We start from the raw sequence: 21,972 nt of genomic DNA on the forward strand, positions 1-21,972 counted from the left end.
ATATACCTTGCACCCACAGTGGCCAGAAGAGGGCGCTGGATTCCCTGGGATTGGAGTTAGGAATGGCTGTGAGCCACCACGTGGGTGCTGGGAACTGGACCCATGTCCTCTGCAAGAGCAGCCAGCTCTTCTAACTGCTGAGCCATCTCTCCAGGGCCAGTTATTATTATTTTAAACTTTCATGAGAACACAATTCAAGGGAACTGTATTGCCAGTTTGTTTTTAAAATCTTACAGATCTCCAAGAACTCCTTCCAAGTCAACAGCCCGTCAACAGTGTAAGTCGCTGGCAGGTAGAACACGTTCCGAACGGTGCCTCTGCCTGCTGCACTTTCATGTCTGATAGCTGAACTGCTGCATAATGACATTAGTAAACTGAACTGATTCAACTGCGCCAAACTTCGATATTTCAGCTAACATAATCTTACAGCATCTTATTAAGGGAGAAGTAAGTAATACAAACTGCCAGTCATTTTAATAACATTAGAGTCAATGTTTTTCCTCCAAATAGCAAATCTGAGAATAAGGAGAAGTCATAACTTAACAACAGATAGCAGTTCTAAAGTCTTCAAATCTAGCTCTGACTAAACAGGTGAGGCTTTGAAGGACATACATAATTTTCACTGTATGATTTTAATAAAAGTGGAGCTCACTCTTGGAGTGCCCTCTGTTTCACAACCTGAAATGAGACAGACACGTGCTGTGTCTCCTATGTGTGCGCCATTAAATGTCCTAGTTTCTCTAGTGTTGCTCACTGAAGAAAGCAGGAGCATGGTGAGGTGGAGGTGGTCTGCTCCCCCAGCTCCGTGGAGCCAGCCCTCCCATGGGCTATGGAAAGGCAAAGGCCAGAAGGCATGCCAGGGGCCAGCAGGCCAGGCATGTTGGCTAAACTCAGAGTTAGGTTTAATTCACCAGTGTTACTGATGGTTGGTACACACGCCTCCCTCTTCTATTTAGTTTTTGTTTTAAAATTTTTAATTTCCAGAGTTGGAAATGGTGTTACATGCTTTTAACCCCAGGACTTGGAGGCCAAAGCAGAAGGATTTCTAGTCTGAGGTCATTTTGGATTCTATAATGAGAGCTTGTCTCAAAAATTTTGTTGTTCAATTTTCATACTCTAATTTTAAAATTGCACCTCTAGAAACTATAACATTTTTTTTTTTAAGAGAAAGGAGTTAAAAAATTAACTATGGGCTGGGGAGATGACTCAGTGGTTAAGAGCACTGACTGCTTTTCAGGACCTGGGTTTGAGTCACAGTGACCACATGGTGGTTCATAGCTGTTTATAGAAGATACAACATTCTCTTCTGGCCTCCTTGAGCACCAGATATCTCCAGGCGTGCAAGTGGTGTGCAGGTAAACACGCAGGCAAAACATACACTGCAGTGCATGTGTGGGGGTCAGAGGGCAACTTGAGGGAGCTGATTCTTTCCTTCCATTATATGGGTCATGGGGTCCAATCCAGGTCATGAGGCAAGAACTTTATCTGTGGAGCCATCTCCTTGCCCCACCCCCAGGCTTCTTGAGACAGGTGCAGCAGGGGATGCGTGGCTCTAAGCATTTCAAGGTCCGATGACAGTTAATGAATGACCATAACTGGCTCCAGAGTTTAGAAATCACGGCTGTGCCTACATGCCAATGGCTCTGTGTGAAGCAGTCTGAGGCAAACAGTGTTGAATAGAGGAGGGTTTGAAGAGATGAGGTGAGTCAGGTAAAGAAGGCCCAAGATAAGAAAAGGTCTACCCCAACCACTGTACTGTTAAAAGGGGTGAGCTTTATGGTATGTGAACTGTACCCTGAGTTTTAAGAATGGATGGAAAATCTAGAACATTCCAGGTGACATAAATGCTATGGCTGGAAGCTTGTGTTCCTCACTCCTGGAGTCTCCTTCCTCAGAGCTTGCTTCTATTCCCCTCTCCCTGCTGATATGTCATCATGTAACGCCATTTCTCATGAACCCACTGGTGTCTGGGCATAGGGAGTCAACACTGACTTCCCAGGTCACCCTCCCATCGACTCTTGGTACTTTGATGCTCCCCACTCCCACCCCCGCTCTCTCTTCATCCCTCTTACAGGAAGTGGAGATTTCTATCCCACATTTTTGTGTGTATATACATCTGTTCGCATGTTCACACATACAGGGCTGTGTGCACATTGGCAATAGTGTTTGACACCGGGCAGCCCTCTTCATCAGTTTACACTTTTATTTGCTGAGGTGGGGTCTCCTGTTGAACTTGGATGTTGGGGCTCATTGAGTGGCGAGTCCAGTTAGCTTGCTCCAGGACTCATGTCTCTGCCTCCTGTATGAGTGCTGGGGCTTAGTTGGATTATAGAGCTAGGATGACATGCCTACTTGGCATGGGTCTTGGGGATTTGAACTCCAGGACCTATGCAAATGCAGTAAATACTTTATCCACCATTATATTCCATTAAGTTTATCCCCTGGCAAACTCTCTGAGACAAAAGGAAGGCAGAAGACACTTGTCAATCACCTTCCTTAATACATCTGTGCTCCTGTTGAGTCTTATGAGAAAATCCCGTACTCTGGATGGAAAGAGTAAGGCTCTGGGCTGTTTCCATTCAGAGTCCCTGTGGATGTTCACACAGAATATCCACTGTACCTTTAAGGAGCCTGAAACTGATTACAAAATGGGACCGGCAATAGCGAGGGAACATTTACTAAAAACAACATAAAGCTAATAAAAACTGGCATTGTTTGCCAGCATGTTTAAACACAATCACACTTCAAATAACCCCGAGGAACATTTTCCACTGCAGGAGGCAGGATGTGTGTGGAGATGTGATCTTGTAAAGGCACCAGAGAAAGGCAGAAACACAGAGGTCATTCTTTAAGATTTAAAATCACACAAACTGCTCACAGGAGAACTTAGCTTTCTGCCACTTTGGTGGCTCCTGGGTTTGCCAGAGAAAATGTAACAGTTTCCTGCTCCAACTGGGACTGTCTGAGAGACCCACCTGCCATCCTTGTCTTGCCCAGAAAAGGTAGTTTGGGCTGCATTTGAGGAGGGAGGGGAGGGGCAGAGGCGGAGTGATTGCTGGAGAGATGGTTCAGCCAGTACACTGTGCAAACGTTAGGACCCGAGTGATTCTTAGAACCCACATCAAATAACGGGTGCAATGGAGAACACGGAAGCAGGCGGATTCTCAAGGCCTACTAACCCATCAGTCTGGCTTACTCAGCAAGCTCCAGGTTAGGGAGCTCAAAAGCAAGGTGGCTGGCACCTGAGGAATGATTCCTGAGGTTGGCCTCTGGCCTAAGCAGGTATGTGTAATCATGTACGTACACACCACCACCACCACCACCACCACCACCACCACCACCACCAACAACAACAACAAAATGAATGGTATTTCAAAAAACTGGTGACACTGATTGCCATGTGACCAGTGGTATAGTAGAGGAAACGCACGTTAAATTTCTTCTATTCCTAGAGCTCCCCTCCCTTGGTTGAATCCCAGCTCTGCTTCTTCCTTCCTGTATGACTGTGGCAGGCTCTCTGATCTCCGTATGTCTATTTTATTTGTAAACTGAGCCTGGGAATAGCTTGTAGGCTCCAGGCTGTTTAGAGTGTTCTAGGATTTTACACAGAATAAGCCATAAGTATATTGCCTGGCACATGATTTGTTCTAGGCAGGTTCCTGTTCAATAAATAATTAAAAACAAAATGTCTATTGCTGCTCATTAAATGTCTCAAAGAAATGACACCATGGGCCAGGTTTGGTGGCTTATGACTATAATCCCAGCATGTAGGAGGAAGGCCAGCCGGGATTATATTATGATTTCCAGGCCAGCCTAGGATACAGATCAAGACCTTGTCTCAAAAAACAAAACAGTTGCCCCTATAATATCTGCTTAACTGATGTGCACATGCTTATCTGAACTAGAAACTGGTAAACAACCATTCCATGACTGCTGTACAGTGGAAGGTATGTCCCGAAGAATGCACCAGCAAGGCTCTTGCTTGCAGGAAAATGGGTCCAATACAGATGATGCTGGCTGAGATGACTGCTGAGGGTTCTGCAGCAGTTTAGAAGACCCGTGGGGGCCTGATGCCCCAGGCAGACGAAACAGAGAAGGCAAGGGCTGTCTTTGCTTTGGACCTCCAGGGAGTGAAAGTCTAGGAGGGATCATCAGCAGGCTCTGTCCCCTAGACCCCAAGAGAACGAAGGCTAGCAGATCTCCCTTCTGGACCCAATCCCCTCCCAGTTCAAGAGTCTGTTGCCCATTTCATGCCCACGTCTTTCTTGAGTAAAGCCTGGTGTAAATGTATAGTCATTAACCCTTAGTTCATAGAAGGACTCCCCCCTCCACACACTATTCCAAAGGGCAGGGCAGGTCTTCCTGACCAATGGCACCTTCTGTATGTCCCGGGATGTCTGGCCACCACAGTGTTCACCTTACCATCCTGGAAAGAATTCATCAGCAGCAGTGACATGTCTCTTACGTGTGTGTGAAAAAGATGATGAGCTCACCCAAATAGTTGTTGCTCTTGTGCATTTCTGTAATGTTAATTTTCGTGGCTCCTTGGGGGATCTCTACAACTCGGTGGTAGCCCAGGCTGGTGAGGGCGTGCTTGAACACTCCTGACACGACCTGGCAGCCCGTGTTATCACCTCCACACACCCCACACTTGTCCACAACTTTGTCGGAGCCCAGGAAGTCGTCACAGCCAATGTTCTGCAAAAAGACAGAAAAGGTGTTGTAGAACGGATCAGGAACATCTGGGAGGAAGGAGTGAGAAAGGATCAGGAGATCTACTGATGGGCCTCAGACCGGCCTTCCTCCTGCCATTGCTGCAGGGGCTTAGGAAACGGCTCAGCGTGGCAAAGTGTGGAGCATGAGTTTGGAGCTCAGCACCCACGTAAAAATCCAGGCGTGGCAGTGAATGCCTAGAATCCCAACACTGGAAGGCAGATGCCACGCCCATGATGGTGTCGCCTGCGTGACAAATGCCTTGGATAAGGTAGTTACGTGGGAAAGGGGGGCTCGCGGCCCTTGGGTCTATGCCCCCGGCGACCCCTCATCAATTTGCCCGAATCAAGGTGCCAGGCTACACGGAACCACGCAGATCTGCTTGCAGAGGCTGGCTGGCACTCTGCCTTCTTCTCTTTGCAACTGTAATTATTGTTGTTTCCTTGTGTATTAATTCCAAGAAGTTAACTCTTAATGTTCCTGATGTGCCCCATAAAGAGAGTAATGATTCCTCAAAAGTGGCTTCAATACCCCCACCTATGATTCAAGCTTTTAGGCCAACAGTTCAAGAGGGTCTCTAAAGTTTGGAGGAATTCATGAATGATTTAGAGCAGAAAGAACTTATGATTCAGAAGGACGAAGATTCTAGCCAGGAGAGAATGAAAGTAAAGGTTCAGGCACTCATAGGCAATTCACACGCGCAGCCGACAGCAGCTGCGAGGAAGCAGTTACAGGAATTAGCCATTCCTACAAGAATTATTCAGGGACAAATAAAGTTTCTCATCAAGGGCCGATGGTGGCAACCCCCTAACTTTAATCTTAGACATAATAATTATTTAGAGCCATTACCTTTTACGGGAGCTTATGACGTACATGGGAACCGATGTGTGAATCATAATGGTATGAAAACAGAATGGCATAAGTTACAGTTCATGGAAAGATTAGCTAGGTACCGACCCCCCTGGTGCCTTCTCACCCACAGGTAAAGGTTAAGATATTTTCACACAAATGAAACCATGGTTAGAACAATGATAAAAAGGATATAATTTTGATACAGGACAAAGGTGTAGAAGGAGACTACAGCTAGGGCCGTAATGTTCTCTGTCCGGATGAGGAACCACAAAAAAAAAAGTAAAGGCTATACTCATGAGATCTGTTAATCATTCTGAGAAAAGTGTGTAACTACATTGTTGATTCTATGTTTGTCACCCTACTGGCCGATTGCCGTGTTTCCCCAAGTAACTGTATAAAATTCACTGCTTGGTCTGAGTAAAATTGCAGCAGCTTCACAACATACTCTCGTGTCTGTGGCTGTCTGTCATTCGCCGAATCCCACTTATCCTGAGTACCTTTACCCCGTTCTCCCTCGGTCTGGTGGTCTAGCTGAGATCCAGTCCGCGGCAGGTGGCGCTCGAACAGGGGACTTGAAGGACAGGTAATTTCTCTCCCCCTTTTCTCTCTTTTATTCATAAGTAGGGATCGGCTCCTGTCAGGGTTCTGCAGACCCGCCGGTAAAGGCTCACCGGTTAAGCACAGGTAATCCAGAAGGTAAGCATGGGGCAGCACCTCTCTAAGGAGGACAAATTTAAAAGCATGCATGGATGGGGACAGCACCTCTCTAAGGAGGACAATTTTAAAAGCATGCACGGATGCCTCACCAGCCGTAGTGCAAGGAATGGCCTATGCTGCAGCAATGAAAGGACAATGGTTTAGTGCCTATGTTAAGAAAATATGTAGCGGAGGGGCTGATAGCTCCCCGAACTGTTATAAATGTGGAAAATCAGGGCATATGCGAAAGGAATGCCCGAATGCTGAGAATAGAGGAGGAAGAGCTCCTCCTGGCATTTGCTCACGATGTAGAAAAGTGAAGCACTGGAGAAATGAATGTAAGTCAAAATTCACTAAAGGGGGAGTCCCCCTTAAGCCTGACAGTCAGACAAAAAACTAGCTTCGGGGCTTCCCCTTAGCCCCGAGAAAGAAAAGGGGAATGTCCAAAAGGAAGTACAGTTAACACCAGGGTTAAACCCTGCTGCACCAGAATTCACTGTTCATAACCTGCCTAGAGCTACTCCAGAGAGTGCTGGATTAGATATATCATGTCCTCAGGACTTGCTCCTGTCCCTATGGGATGGGGTAACAGTCATAGATACAAAAATTACAGGGACCCTGCCACCACAAACAGTAGGACTGATTTTGGGGAGAAGCTCTAATACTGTTACCAACTTTGAAGTCCTCCCTGGAGTGCTAGATGCAGATACCTTAGGCACCATAAAAGTGATGGTCAGACCCTTAAAAGAAACCATTCAATTACACAAGGGACAGAGAATCGCACAGGTTGTTCTACTCCCCTACGTAAAAATGCCTAACCCTATTATGAAAAGCCATAGGGGGTCAGGACAGTTTGGCTCCTCAGACTCCATAGAAGGAGTCAATTGGATGCAAGATTTAGGGCAACGACCCTTTAAGACAATCACCCTGGATGGCAAGAGTTTCCAAGGACTCTTGGACACAGGTGCTGACAGAACCTGCATAGCAGGAAAGGACTGGCCTTCCTCTTGGCCAACACACAGAACAGGATCCTCCCTTATGGGATTAGGAATGGCTTCTGGAGTAATGCAGAGTTCAAAGCTCTTAAAATGGCAAACAGACAGTAAAGAAGGGTTTATACAACCTTATGTGTTACCCTCTCTACCATTTACTCTATGGGGAAGAGACTTAATGGAGTCACTTGATGTGCATTTAGTGACAGGAAGTTCTGAGCTGGAACAGCATTTTACATAGGGGCCACTGCAAAGGATCTCTATGCAGACTCTATACAGTGGAAGTCTGATCAGCCTGTATGGGTTAGTCAGTGGCCCCTGACACACAAAAAAATACAGGCATTAGAACAGCTGGTATCAGAACAACTGGGAAAAGGGCATATAGAAGAATCTAATAGCCCATGGAATACTCCTGTATTTGTCATAAAAAAGAAATCCAGAAAATGGAGACTACTACAAGATTTAAGAGCAGTAAATGCTACAATGGAGGATATGGGGGCCCTACAACCAGGACTCCCATCCCCTGTGGCCATACCGAAGGACTGGCACATTATAGTCATTGATTTACAAGACTGCTTTTTTACAATAAGATTACAGCCTCAGGATTGCCCTAGATTTGCCTTTAGCATACCCTCAGTTAATTTTAAGAGACCCTATAGACGATTTCATTGGAAAGTATTACCCCAGGGAATGAAGAACAGTCCTTCATTATGTCAAAAATTTGTGGATATGGCCCTTTTACCAATAAGAAAAACTTTTCCCTCTGAATATATCATTCATTATATGGATGATATATTATTGGCTCATGAAAATAAAGATACAACAGAAAAAATTCTCAAAGAGACAATTAGTAGTTTAACAGCTTATGGCCTTGTCGTAGCTCCAGAAAAAATTCAGAAAAATAGGCCACTTAGTTATCTGGGACAATGGATAGGGGATAATTATATAACAACCCAGAAGGCATCTATCAGAGTAGATAAATTGAAGACCCTCAATGATTTTCAAAAATTGTTAGGAAATAGAAACTGTGGGGATGGAAAGATGGCTCCCTGGTTAAGAACACTGGCTGCTCTGGAAGAGGCCCTGGGTTTGGTTTCCATTACTTACATGGAGGCTCACAGCTATCTGTAACATCAGTTCCAGGGGATCTGATGTCCTCTTCCGGACTCCATGGACATGTGGTTCACATATATGCATGTAGGTAAACACTTATACACATAAAATAAAAATAAACATTTTTTTAAAAAAAGAAAAATAGATCCTAATCCACCAAAAGCCAAGAGTCTAACTAAATTGATGATTATGGATGGGTAAAATAGACAGTGTGGTGGTATGAATCAGATGTCCCCCATCAATCTCAGGCATCTGAATATTTGGCACCCAGTTGGTGGCTATTTGAGGAGGATAAGGAAGCATGTCCTTGTGGGAGGAAGTGTGTCACTTCAGGTGAGCTCTGAGGTTTCAAAAGACTTGTACCATTCCCAATGAGTTCTCAGCCTCTTGCTCAAAGTTTGAAGTGTTAGCTCTCAGCTGTACCTGATACTGTACTCTGCCATCATGGATTCTTATCCCTCCAGAACTGTAATCCCTTAATGCTCTCTTCTAAAGGTGCCTTGGTCATGGTGTTTTATCACAGCAATAAAATATAACTAAGACTGGAAAATTGATCAGTGCTAGAGATAGCTCACAATCCCCTCTTTCTACAAGCTTTGGTCCATTCTGGCTAACCCTGGACTTATCTCGAGTAGAGGGGACATTCACACAAAGGCTCAGAAGAAGGAACCAACATTGCACGTGCATAGAATGAGGTGGATCACCTGGCAGAGGCAACTGAAAGGGGGCAGAACTTATTTTAGCTCACAGTCTCAGAGGGTCCAGTTCACCACGGTGGGGAAGGCATTGTGGAGTTCATGGCAGGGAAGTGTATGGCTGCTGCTTGTTTGTGGTGTCAACTGGGAAGTAGAGGCATGGGGGGGCAGTGGCAGCCTTAAAGCCCATTCCTCCATCTAGGTTCCAACTCACAAAGATTCAAAAGCCTCCCAAACTATTACAACCAGCTGGAGACCTAGTGTTCAGACGTGTACCTGGGGGAGACATTTTACATTTAAATTATAAGACTACAGGGTAGGGTTGCAGTGAGGGATGAAATGAGGCCCGAGAATTAGTCTCTCCAGGGTGAAACATCAGAACTTTAATCTAAGGAATCAATGACTACCAGATGTATGAAGAAGTAGAGGGTCATACTCAAGATGTGTTTTGAAGACAATAATGTTGGCCACAGTGTGGAGTGGGTCCTACCTAGAGATGGGGAGCAGGCTGTCTAGAAGGTCTTTTATAGAAATATTCTCTTGTAAATAGGGTTTGGAGAGTGTTTTAAGAACAAAGACGAGCCACTGAAGATGGGACCTACATTACCTCAGTCCTCTGTCCCAATGCAGTCAGTAGGATTTTCTGTTGGAAATTGTACAAACACACACTGCTTTAGACAACCACAGACACAGGCCAAATGGAGCTTGCTCTTCTGAGTTAGGCATAATATAAGACACTCAGCCCTATTGGATGGATCCCCACCTAATTTCCTGCACAGCTCAGTCACTATAAGATGGATCTAGATTAATTCTGCCACTGTAGTCTTCCTGGTAGATGTCAACATAGCTTGGAGACTGGCTTGGGGCATGGCTACATAAGCAATGTCAAGAGCAACAGTGGCACCCTGTTTTCTCAGAGCCCACCCTGGACTCTCAGGGCAGTTTAGCTCTCCACAGAGAAATCAAAACAAAGGGCATATACGACCCTTTCCCAGACATGGACACAAACCACCTTTCCGGTGTCCTAATGGATCTTCAGCCCTTCCTTAGGGAGGTGGATTTGCCATGGAGTCACACAAAATGCTACCCACTTCAGGAAGCAGGAAAGACAAGTGTAGAGTGAGTACTGGGCAGACAATGTGGATTCAAGGCCTTTATTCTTAGCTCTGAGGCTACAGAAAACTTACTTACATGACAACTGCCCCCCCTGACAGGGCTATGCTGAAGATCAGTGATATAATGAAGGACAATTTGATTGACAGAAAAAAGTGACCTTCAGACCGGGTCTCAAAGGACAAGAAGTACTGTTCATGATGATCTAACCATGTGAATGTATATTTTATCAGTGATGTCACTGGGGGACCACACCAGGCATGTCACCTGGAAAGCACCCAGTTGAATCAGACCAAGGTCTCCCCTTTTGGGGAGGGATTAGTTTTTCAGGGTTTACCTGAAACATACCCAGATTATCAGAAATTATCGGGCAACAAGGACTATGGTGATATTGTGTTCCCCCAAATATTGTGCACCCTAATAAACTTATCTGGGGTCAGAGAACAGAACAGCCACTAGATACAGAGGCCAGAAAATAGCGGCACACACGCCTTTAGTCCTATCACTTGTGAGGCAGAGATCCACCCAAATCTCTGTGAGTTTAAAGCCACACTGGAAACAGCCAAGCATGGTGACTCAGGCCTTTAATCCCAGGGAGTGATGGCAGAAAGCAGAAAGGTATATAAGGCCTGAGGACCAGAAACTAGAAGCTTTTGGATGATTAAGCTTCAGGCTTTTGAGAAGCAGTTCAGCTGAGACACATTTGGATGAGGACTCAGAAGCTTCCAGTCTGAGGAAACAGGGTCAGTTGAGGAATTAGCAAGGTGAGGTGGCCGTGGCTTGTTCTGCTTCTCTGATCTTCCGGCGTTCACCCCAATACCTGGCCTCAGGCTTGATTTAATTAATAAGACCTGTTAAGATTCATGCTACAAAGGACTACCTGCATTTTTTATGTTCTCCTAGCACATGATCAAATCTCTTTTAGAAACTGAAAACTGGGTACATGGAGACTGGTGGATGTTTCACTATCCCAGCTGGAAGTAGGGTGTGGGTGCAGAGTAACATTTAGATGCAAAATAACAGGACACTGTGACAGCCAGAGCAGTAGAAGGGGAAGGAAGATTTAATCCCGCCATTTGTTTTCAGCTCTGGAATGTCTAATACTCAGAGCCTTTACTGTATTATAGGTCCTTTGGAAATCAATTTTTCTCATTTTAAAAGCAATCCACCAGATGGCTGTCAACTACAGGGAGATGAGACTTAAAGAGGCCAAATATCTGAGTAAGGTTGTGTTGTTAGTTGTAAGGTTCAAAACTAATGAGGATGTTTTAAAAACCGTTATGTTAGGATTGGAGATTACTCAGGCTGAAGGTGACAGTTTTGTTGGAGAAGTGGATGGTGGCAGTGACCAAGAGCAGAGAACAAGTTCAAGGTGATGTCACCATAGAAGCCTGGAAGGAGCTCAGCCCAGAGGTGACTTTGATGTGCCTGTCTTCAAGTCTTGTGAAGGACCAACCACAGGATGGTTCTCTTCCATACTGGCTGTTTGAACATTATACTCCACATGTAGCAAATGAAAAATATTTTAGCTTATCTTCCTATTACATTAATTTCTTATTGTAAGAGCATTCTATTTATTTTGAAATACTTAAGACTCACAAGAAGTTGTAAAAACAGTAAAAGGGAATTTTGTTGACCTTCTACCCAGATTTCCCTAATGATTACATCTTACTATGCATCGTCAGCCATGTATACCACTATAATGGCATCACCATTATACTGCTAACTAAACAGTAGACTACATTTGAAGTTGCCATTATTTATATTCATTTCTTGGAGTGTATGGTTCTGTGAAATACTATAATATGTAATGTTCCTTTCTTTAAAACAGCTGGTTCCCCCTGTCCTGGTTAGCCTTAATTGTCAACTTGACATAGCATAGAGTCATACAAGAGAAGAAGCCTCAATTGTGGACTTGCTTGGATCTGTTGGTCTGTGGGCATGCCCATGAGGGATTCTCTTGATCACTAACAGATGTAGGAGGGCCCAGGCCACTGTGAGCAACACCATTCCTAGGGAAGGTAGTCCTGGGCTATAAAAAAACATTAGTTAAGCATGAGTCAGTGGGCAAGCTGTGCAGTGCACTATTCCTCTGTGGGTTCTGCTTCAGGTTCTTGCCTTCAGTTCGTGCCTGACTTTCCTCAACAATGGACTGAGACCTGGAAGTGTAATATAAAACAAACCCTTTCCTCCTCCTCCTTTACCACAGCAAGAAAGACCAGACTAGGACCCCTCTCTCCAAGAACACGGCCATGTAATTGTTAAGTGCATTGATGCCATCTAGCAGGAAAAGTGGTTTGGAATGGGGGGAAGAATACTGAACTGGGAACCAGGAGGCTTTGTCTCCGACTTAATGTGGAATGATGAGCCAGGCTACTCCTCTACAGCATGTTGAGAACAATCCTGTCCTGAGTTATTAGGGAACAGTAGCTGGAACTCGGGCTTGGGTATCAGGAAGCTAGCCAATTCATGTTTAATGGGGATGACTCCAAATTGGTGGTTTACTCCCAAACTCTTTGGGAGGCCCCAACAAAGTATCATCACTATGCTTAAGATGAGCTTGGGAATCTTCCAGACACAGGTCCTGTCCTGCCTCTGTGTTTATGAGTCCTAACTCTTTGGACACGCCAGTTGAGTAGGCTTTTGGATTCTTTTGGATTTGTGATTGGGGATGCTGCAATCTTGACCTCTTCATGTTAGAAGCATCAAATGAGGAAACTTGGGGACAGAATCCTTGCAGAATGATGTGGTACAGTAGCTTCTCACAGAATGCCGGGTTTTGTTATCATTGGTTTTATAGATTCGATTATGCCTGAAATTTATCCTCTTTAAGTAAATCTCATTACCATGTGTCCGGAGGACCCATCCCTATTTCTATAACATCCCCCAACTAGGAATACTTTCTTCTTTATTCGGACAAATTCAGAAAGTGCTAAAAAGCCAAGGAAACGGCCCAGGGGACCTCAAAGACCACTCCTGACATAACTTCTCTGTTCTTACTTTTCAAACAGCATCTACCAGTGATAGCCAGATTGAACATCTGTTTCCCACCCATCCACCTCTATTTTGTGTTTTCTGTACTGCACCATGTACTGCCATTCAAAAGAGATATAGCTTTTACAAAGGTGATTGGACAAGTATCAGATGTTTACAGCATTTTCCCAGTGATTACTTTTGCAACACATTGTAGGAAAATTTTACATGTTGCAAGCCATCATGAGAGAAATTGCTCAAGAATTACCTTCAATTGTGTGCCAAAATTAATCTAAATGAGATTTCCCAAGGGAAATGAGCAATCTGGATGACACATTTGGTGGTGAATTTCCCAGGGAGGAGCTTCTGTCCATGGTGGCAGGCAGGGTGGTGCCAGGCATTCAGATAGTGTGGCGGGAGGGTTCCAACTCCCTAATGGGAAGCAGGTGTTGTGTATGTGCTCCACACACGAGGCAAGGCAACCTCAACTGGCTGGCTAGGTGACCCTGAGACGTGAAACATGTAGCCATAATAAGCATGCCATTACAGCAGTGTGGGAGAATATTAAAATGGTTTGGAGCTAACAACAATTTTCTTGTATTTATGGTGAGCTAATTTGTGGAAATACATATGGAGGCTAAAACTTTTATGGATGACATTCTGTTGAAAGAAGTCTTCTGCATATGATAAATATCTCTCTCATGTCACTGTGAGGAATGTAGATGAATACCACCTTCTTGGAAAGCAATTTAGCAACCCATGCTGCTTCAAGCATTGCATTCTTCTTCTAGGAATTTATGCAAGGAAATGATAAGAAATGAGGCCAACACTTTCTGAACAATGGGGCTCATCATAGTGTTATTATCAATACTAAAAACATTGGCATCATCCTTAGTGTTCAACATAGGGAAATGGTTAGACAACATGTAGACCCCCTGGGAAATGTTGGATGGCTCCTTCTCCCATGTGATTTTTTATTAAAATGGTCTCGAAGGTGTGCTTGTCCCCTTGACCTTCTGTATCATTCAGCAAGTTTTCTGAGCTAATCACAAGACAGTACCAATGTGATATTAGGCACATCAGAACAGCCATGAAAAGGAACCAGACATAGTCCCTATTTAGAGTAGAACCCAAGTTAGCAAACCACAGCTTCCTGCCAGATCTGGCCCAACCTCTGTGTTTGTAAATAGAGACTGGCCTGAACACAAACATTCCCATTTGTTTACTTTTTGTTCCTGGCTTTTAGGGGCGTTTTAAAAGTAGAGCTGAGTAGTAACACAGAGAGTCTGGTCCACAAAGACTAACATATTTATAATCTGGCTCTTAAAAAAAAAGTTGCCAGTCATTGGTCTAAACAGAAAGACACAAAGAAGTGACTTCAATATGGCTTTGCAGTTGTAAAGGTGGTGGGCACAGATTCCTGTGAGGCAAGACTGAGGCTCAGGTATTTGCTCTCAATTGACCCTGATTGCCTGATCCTAAATCATCTATTCCTTCTTTGTTCTTTTCTAATCTGGCTCAATTATTACATAGAATGCAAAGAGTTATTATCTAAGGGGCCAGGGAAATGGCTCAGCTTGTAAAGAGCTTGGTGCATAAATAAGCATGAGCACCTGAATTTGGATCCACAGCACCCATGTAAAAAGTGAGGTGTGGTGGTGCACCCTTGCAATCCCACTGCTGGGAAGGGAGAGACAGAAAGGTCTCTGATGCTTGCCAAGCTGAACCAGCATGCTCTAGGTTCAGGGAGAGACCTTGACTCACAAACGAAGAAAGAGTAGAGGAAAGACATCTTATGCTGACCTCTGGCACCAGTGTATATGTCCATGTGCACATGTCCCTGCATGCACAGAAATGCACACAAACCTGCCTGCACACATACCTGCACAATACAAACATGAACATGTACATGCACATACACAGAGCTGTCCTAACGCAAGACTTCAGCTTTTGGGGTGCTAGGGATCAAACCCAGGGCCTTGAGCTAGGCAAGTGCTCTACCATTGAACTACATCCCCCAGCCCTCTTTTGTTTTAAGTGGGGGAGGAAAACCCATTCATTTAAAAGAAAACGTTATGTAGAACCACAGAACTTCTCTACAGAAAGTAAGAAAAGCAGAGTCTCTTGGGCTGAAGAAGGGCTGGCAGGGGGTGCAAGTCCAGCAGCCCGCCTTCGTGCCTGCTCTCCTTCCTCAGGGCCAGGGTTTCTCCATTCTGGCCCTGCTGACATTTTGGCCTGGCATGTTCTTTCTTGCAGCAACTGTCTTGTGCACTGTATAATGTTTGGCTCTACCTGTCAGGTGCCCGGCTCACTCTTCCTCCTCAGTGTGATACATGAATCAGATACTGCCAAGGACGTCTGAAGGAGAATGAGATGCTTCAAGACCCTCTGCTTCAGGTTATGTCACAGCTTATGGGATGTCTAGGAACACACAAGGCCTCTACAGAAGGCTTCAAAACAGTGGCAGTTTCATAGAAATGTGAAATATGTCCTGGTCTATTCCAAAGAAGATAATGAGTAAATAATAATAGATGGATCAATTAAAGAAATAGTTCTTTCCTGCATCCACATAGAGTTCTCTAGTTGCCTTTTAGCTTAACTTCAGCATGCGAGCAGTGTTTGCCACACTGTAGGTGTTTAGGAGGTGTTTGCTGAATAAAAGAACTGTTACCTGAGGGCTTCATTGGTAAAGCGCTGGCCTTACCAGCGTGATGATTAGGTTCGATCCTCAGAACACACATGAAAATGTCAGGCATAGAAGCAGGATCCTGTAATCCCAGGGCTGAAAAGGTGGAGACCGGAGGATCCCTGGGACTTGCTGGCCAAGTAGACTAGCCTCACTGGTGAGCATCAGACTGATGAAGAGAGACACTGTCTCAAAGGAGGTGGGTGGGTTCCTGAGGACAACACCCAAGGTTGTCCTCTGGCCCCCATACGGATGTGCAAATGTACACATATACCTGCCATACAAGTGGGCACCCACCGAACATAAACACATGTATGTGCAGACACTGAGAAAATCTTCTGCCTGGGGAATCCAGAGATCAGAGTTATGGGACCAATCTGTTCTCAGAACTGGATCACCTCTAAGGTCCCTACTGGTGTCAGATTGTTTCTGAAACAAACAAACAAAAGAGATAAAGCCCTGGTCTAAAAAAAAAGATCTCTCCATGTTTAAAGTCAAGGAGATCTGCTTCCTTGAGACAAAATTAAATTGGAACCAGAAATCACTGGGGAAAAAAATAGACACTGTCACTCTTTTGAAGGGTAGAAATGGAAACAGTATTAAAGAGAGTCTAGATCCTTGGTGAAGGCAATTGGGAAACTAGTGACTGCTTTTAACCACCAGGTTTATGGTTGTCCCATTTCAGGGCCCATCCTGTTTCATCAGAGAGCAGCATCTCACCAAGGAATTCAGCCAGAAGAGAACACTGGCACTCCTGTAGGATACGTTGGGTGGGAACCGAGTGAGCAGTGTTTACAGACCCGAGAAAAGGAGCTCTGTCAGGCGATCATCTCATCCAGGGAGGGTGGAAACATCCCAAGCTACAGTGCCAAACACTTACTTTCTTGTTCTAACTTCTAACTTCCCAGGGACTGAGATGGGGTGGGGGAAGAGGGCATGGACTGACAATCATAATATACAAAAGTAAGGTGTCCAAACTTTTGTAGAGAAGAGTGGAAACCTCTTGACTTAAACTTTTTAACCCTACATAGTGAATTCAGTTTAAAGATATTAGACAAATCTGGAGAAACTGTGTTGTAATTTTTCAGGGTTTCAGAAGGGGGCTGGCACTTGGAAAATCCTGTGTCGGATGTGCCCATCAGAGGCTGTAGACTTGGCTGCCAAGGTGTAAGGACAGGAAATTCCTAGAGTAAAGGAGGAAAGGGGAACCATCTGCATGCTACAGGGTTGAGTTCTGGAAGCAGACTGTCAACAAAAAGGCAAGCATTTGTTCGGCTAAGAGCCCTGACCCAAGTGGAAGCTGCCTGGACATTGGCTGGATCTCTAAGACCTCTGGAGCACAGGCAGTTTGGGCCCACAGACCTAATCATAACCAGATGTTGCCAGTAGTCTCAGGTGCATCCTGAGACTAGAAGGCAGTGATGGAGACTCAAACTGGTACCCCTGCCACCCTTGTGATTCACATCCTATCTGTAAACGTGTGTGCATTTTCTCCACAAGATGGCACCTATAAGGCTTAGAGATGGCACTCACCCAGACAACTAGTTTAGGGACCAGGAGCAGAGCCAAACACTTAAAGGAATGATCTCTGGGAAGCATAAGAGGAAAGGGACTCGGCCCAGGCTGACTGGATAGTCATCATAATCCCTTGTGCAAGATCCTGTCATGTGTTAAGACACGGTTTCATCTCTTAGAACCGTCTTATGGAATGTTAAAAAAAAAAAAGTGAGTGGAACAATTAGGCTTTTTGTTTCTAGAATGTTCAAGAAAATACTTAAAAATTAAATTGGCTATGATATTGAGGGTTTATTGGGTTTTTAGATGTCACTTTATGGCCATCTTCAGGGCAGCTGAGAGCATGGGATGAGATGCTGAGAGAAAAGGCTGCTGATGAAAGCACAGGGCTTGAGTTCCAAGACTGTCCAGGGGTGGGCTGGGAGCAGGGGACTGTCCAGGGGTGGGCTGGGAGCAGGGGACTGTCCAGGGGTGGGCTGGGAGCAGGGGACTGGCCAGGGGTGGGCTGGGAGCAGGGGACTGTCCAGGGGTGGGCTGGGAATGGGAGACTTTAAGTGCTCTGGAGACAGAGGAGCCTAGAGGCTGAGAAACACAAAGTCACCTGCATTGGGATAGGCACAAGGGGATGGGAGCCTGGATGTTGAGAATGGATTTAGAACACAGGGTGAGGGCACAGTGATAGTATGCTGAAGGAAAGCCCAGTTGGCCTGAGAATGGTCACCAGCACATGAGGATATGATAAGCCTGAAGTACACAGCCTGAGGCCTGCCAGAATATTTGTACTCTTCAGATCCAAGGCCCATGGGGTGGGGGTGGGGGAGTCATGTGATGGAGTCATCTTACAGCAAGGGTCTAGAGTGGATCCCAGTGATCATTCAGTTATTCACCTGTCATTGAATTCACTCATATTAATTTTCTCACTCTGCCTCTTTTACTGGAAGTTTCTTCTACAATTGAGAACATTGTTTTTTTAACTTTGGAATGAGATTCTTCTAAAGTGTATTACTACTGTATACTTAAAAAAAGGCAAGACTAACAAGATTATTTTAGGAACTGGGCTGTGGCTCAGTTGATAGAGTCTTGCCTAGCATGCACGAGGCCCTGGGTTCCATTCTCATAGACTGGACCTGGTGGTGCATGCTCAGAATCACAGAGCTGGGCACATGGAGGAGGAGGACAGGAGAATCAGAAGTTCAAGGTTGTTATCAATCACATAGCCAGGGTTAGGCTAGCCTAAGCTACATGAGAACTTGTTTCAAAAGAAATATATACAATGGCTTATTACATCTTGATTAGCCTAGAGGTGCAGCACAGCAAAGCAGACTAAGTCTCACCAGGGGAATTTTATTTTAAAAAGAAATCTTGGGCCCCTCCTGGTACAAATAGAACCTGCGGCTTAACAGTACCTGCAGGTAATTCCTGAGGACACTGAAGTCTGCAAAGGGCTGTCCTAGTTCTCAGGGGTCAGCAATGTCTTTTGTACAGAGCTAGACCACATGGTCTCTGATACCGTGGCTCAGCTGGGCTATTGTAGTTTGAAAGCTGTTCCAATAAAACTTTATTTATAAGTGCATTGACAGCTACATCTGGCTCCTAGACTAGATTTGGTTCACCCACCAGATTTCCTGGGGTCAGGCTGTCCTGAGTCCTGCTTTAGATTGTTCCCTGATGCTCCGAAGGGGGAAACACTTAGTGTCTCCATCCCTTCTGGATGCTGGAAGCCACAGCTTAAAGCTGTCAGCCACCTTTGGGACTTTCTGTGTGGCTGCTTCTTATCACTTGGAAAAAGCCAAAGGGCAAATGAAATTACCCAGAACTTTCTGGACCAAAAGAAGTGGGTTTCCGGCTGTGTCACATGCTCAGCGAAAGGTCTTGGGGAAGTTGCTCACTGGTTCCAAGGGTGGGTTCTCTTGTTTTTGAAGGGTGTTACTCAGATCCCTTTGCTTACTGTCTGGAGGTTCTGAGAGAATGAAGAGAATTTAAACTACTTTTTAAAATAAGAGGATGGGGCTGGAGAGATGGCTCAATGGTTAAGAGCATTGGCTGCTCTTCCAGAGGTTCTGAGTTCAATTCCCAGCAACCACAAGGTGGCTCACAACCATCTGTAATGAGGTCTGGTGCCCTCTTCTGGCCTGCAGGTACACATGCAGACAGAACACTGTATACATAATAATAAATAAATCTTTAAAAAAACCCTTCTATTTGTGAAAAAATAAAAAATAAAGTAAGAGGATGTTAATCATAAAGTATCCATGAGTCCACGCTGCTCTGACTCACTTCGGGTGCTCCATACCGACAGCGTCTATGTTCCTGCACTGCTCAGGGAGTATTTCCCTCAAGGTGTTGAACTCCCACGGCAATCGACGCTAGTGAGATCAGATCTCAGAGAGAGTCTAGAACTTGCTCAAGTTGCCCAGCCGCTGGGACACAGAGCTGGTACTGCCCCTGGCAGTGTGTGCCACCGGCGCACACTAATACTCTTGGCTACACGCATTTTCAGGCCAATAAGCAGGAAGTAAGGGAGATTTGTGCTTTTTCACAAGTTTCTCGATAGACAACTTAAAATCAATCTCTCTCTCTCTCTCTCTCTCTCTCTCTCTCTCTCTCTCGGAGGCATTCAAGGAGAACAAAGCGGCGGCAATCTGGGATCATTTGACCTGTTGGGTCACTTCTTGTTTACTGTATGCTCTTTCTTCTTTTCTCAAGTTGCATCCCAGTCCCCTAAATGACAACCAGTTCTCTATCCAGTCCAAACAAAGACAACACAACACGATCACTCGTTGGCTTCCATTGGAAAAGAAAATGCCTCTGGAAAGCACCCTCTATGATATTTATAATGGGGTAAGGTGAGAGAAGACATGCTCACGAGCTCACCCGCCCTAAGCCTGGTCCCCAAAAGCAGTGGAGGATCTACAGATGAGGAAACCGAGCCCCAGGAGGAAGGGACTTCTCCAAATGGGTGGGGTGAGGACTTCCAGCCTAGAGCCGCCTTTTCAGGGCACCATGGCGCCCTCCTTCTTCAGCCAGGGCTGGACTGCTCCCCCATCCCCCCATCAAATGGTCTACTTCCTCCCATTTTCTTCAGAATTATGTCTCTTTGACCAGTGGAGGGCAGTAGCAGCTCCTCATAAATGGCAGACACTCTTTTCAGAATGGATGCACTATTTGGGGGGGGGCTGTGAGCCTGCGGTCTGGGGATCAGCAGAAGCTATACCAGGAAGATAACAGACAATGGCCAACGACATAAGACCACAGGGAAAGACTGGCTGCAGGATGGATATGTGGCTCCCTTTCAGAGAATTTTTTTAAACATTTTTTAATGATTTATTTATTCTTATTTTATGTCCATTAGTGTTTTGCTTGCATGTATGTCTGTATGATGGTGTCAGATCCCCTGGAACTGGAGTTACAGACAGCTGTGAACTGCCATGTGGATGCTGGGAATTGAACCCGGGTCCTCTGAGAGAGCAGCCAGTGCTCTCAACCGCTGAGCCATCTCACTAGCCCTCAGAGAAATTTCTTATATTTTTTTTATATGTCTGTGTGTGCATGTTTATGCATGCAGGTTCATGTGCATATATGTGGGTGTGCAAGCAGAGCCCAGAGGTTGATGGGCATCTTCCTTTATCATTCTCCGTCTTGCTTTTATTTTAAATTAATTTTTATTTTATGTGCATGGATGTTTTGTCTGCATGTATGTCAGTATACCATGTGTGTGCAGTGCTAACCATGGCCGGATGAGGGTATCAATCTCCCGAAATTGGAGTTACAGTTGGTTATGAGCCAAATTTGGATGCTGGGGGTCAAATCCAGGCTCTCTAGAAGAGCAGCCAGTGCTCTTAACCACTGAGCCATCTCTCCAGCCCCACTGCCTTCTTTGTTGAGACAGGCTCTCTTTGTATCTGGAGCTCTGCAGTTGGCTAGAATGGCTGGCAGCAAGCTCCCAGGGAACTTCCTGTCTCTGCCACCCCAGTGCTAGGGTTACAGCAGACATGTACTGCCATGCTTAGCTTTGATGTCAGTGCTGAGGATCCGAACTCATGACAGGCACTTTGCCAATGAAGACATCTCTCCAGCCTTAGTTTCTGATTTTGCGTTTAATGTGGTTTTAAATGTGCATTTCACAATTTGTCTTGGAGGCCAGCTATGACAAAATCTCCAAACAGAGGACAGACACTATGTTTAGAAACAGCAAGGGGAGTCATCAGAGGGAGCCTGTAACCCGGCATGCTGGATCACAGTCTTAGATGAACTACAAGAGGAAAGCATGCAAGCAGAGATTCAAACATTCCTTGGGAAAGTGGGTGGTAGGAAGCCTCGGGAATATACATGGCAGTTTGTTTTGTTGTTGTTGTTGTTGGTGGTGGTTTGTTGGTTTTGTTTTTGTTTTTTGTTTTTTGTTTTTTTTTGAGACCTGCCTGCTTCTGCCTCCCAAGTGCTGGGATTACAGGCGTGCGCCACCACCGCCCGGCAGCTACATGGCAGTTTTTTAACTGGGACACTCACCATGTTCTCCCTATCTCACATATTACCCTCTTTAATTCTCTCAAGAATCTTGAGGGCTAGGATTATTCTTCCTACTTGTACTAAAGAGAAGGTTTTACGTCAAAGCTCACAGAGGGGA

The 21,972-nt window shown here is 45.2% G+C and overlaps 1 protein-coding gene across 2 annotated transcripts in view; it reads right to left on the bottom strand.

Moving 5' to 3' along the window:
- Thsd4 (thrombospondin type 1 domain containing 4) overlaps positions 1-21,972 on the bottom strand; it is a 564,519-nt gene that overhangs the window by 86,425 nt on the left and 456,122 nt on the right. For both annotated transcript variants that reach the window (XM_036194378.1, XM_036194379.1), the window contains one exon: positions 4,494-4,698. In XM_036194378.1, coding sequence (XP_036050271.1) covers positions 4,494-4,698 — 205 coding nt within the window. The remainder of the gene's footprint in view (positions 1-4,493; positions 4,699-21,972) is intronic.

The sequence above is a fragment of the Onychomys torridus genome, chromosome 7 (genome assembly GCF_903995425.1).
Source record: "Onychomys torridus chromosome 7, mOncTor1.1, whole genome shotgun sequence".
Taxonomy (NCBI): Eukaryota; Metazoa; Chordata; class Mammalia; order Rodentia; family Cricetidae; genus Onychomys; species Onychomys torridus.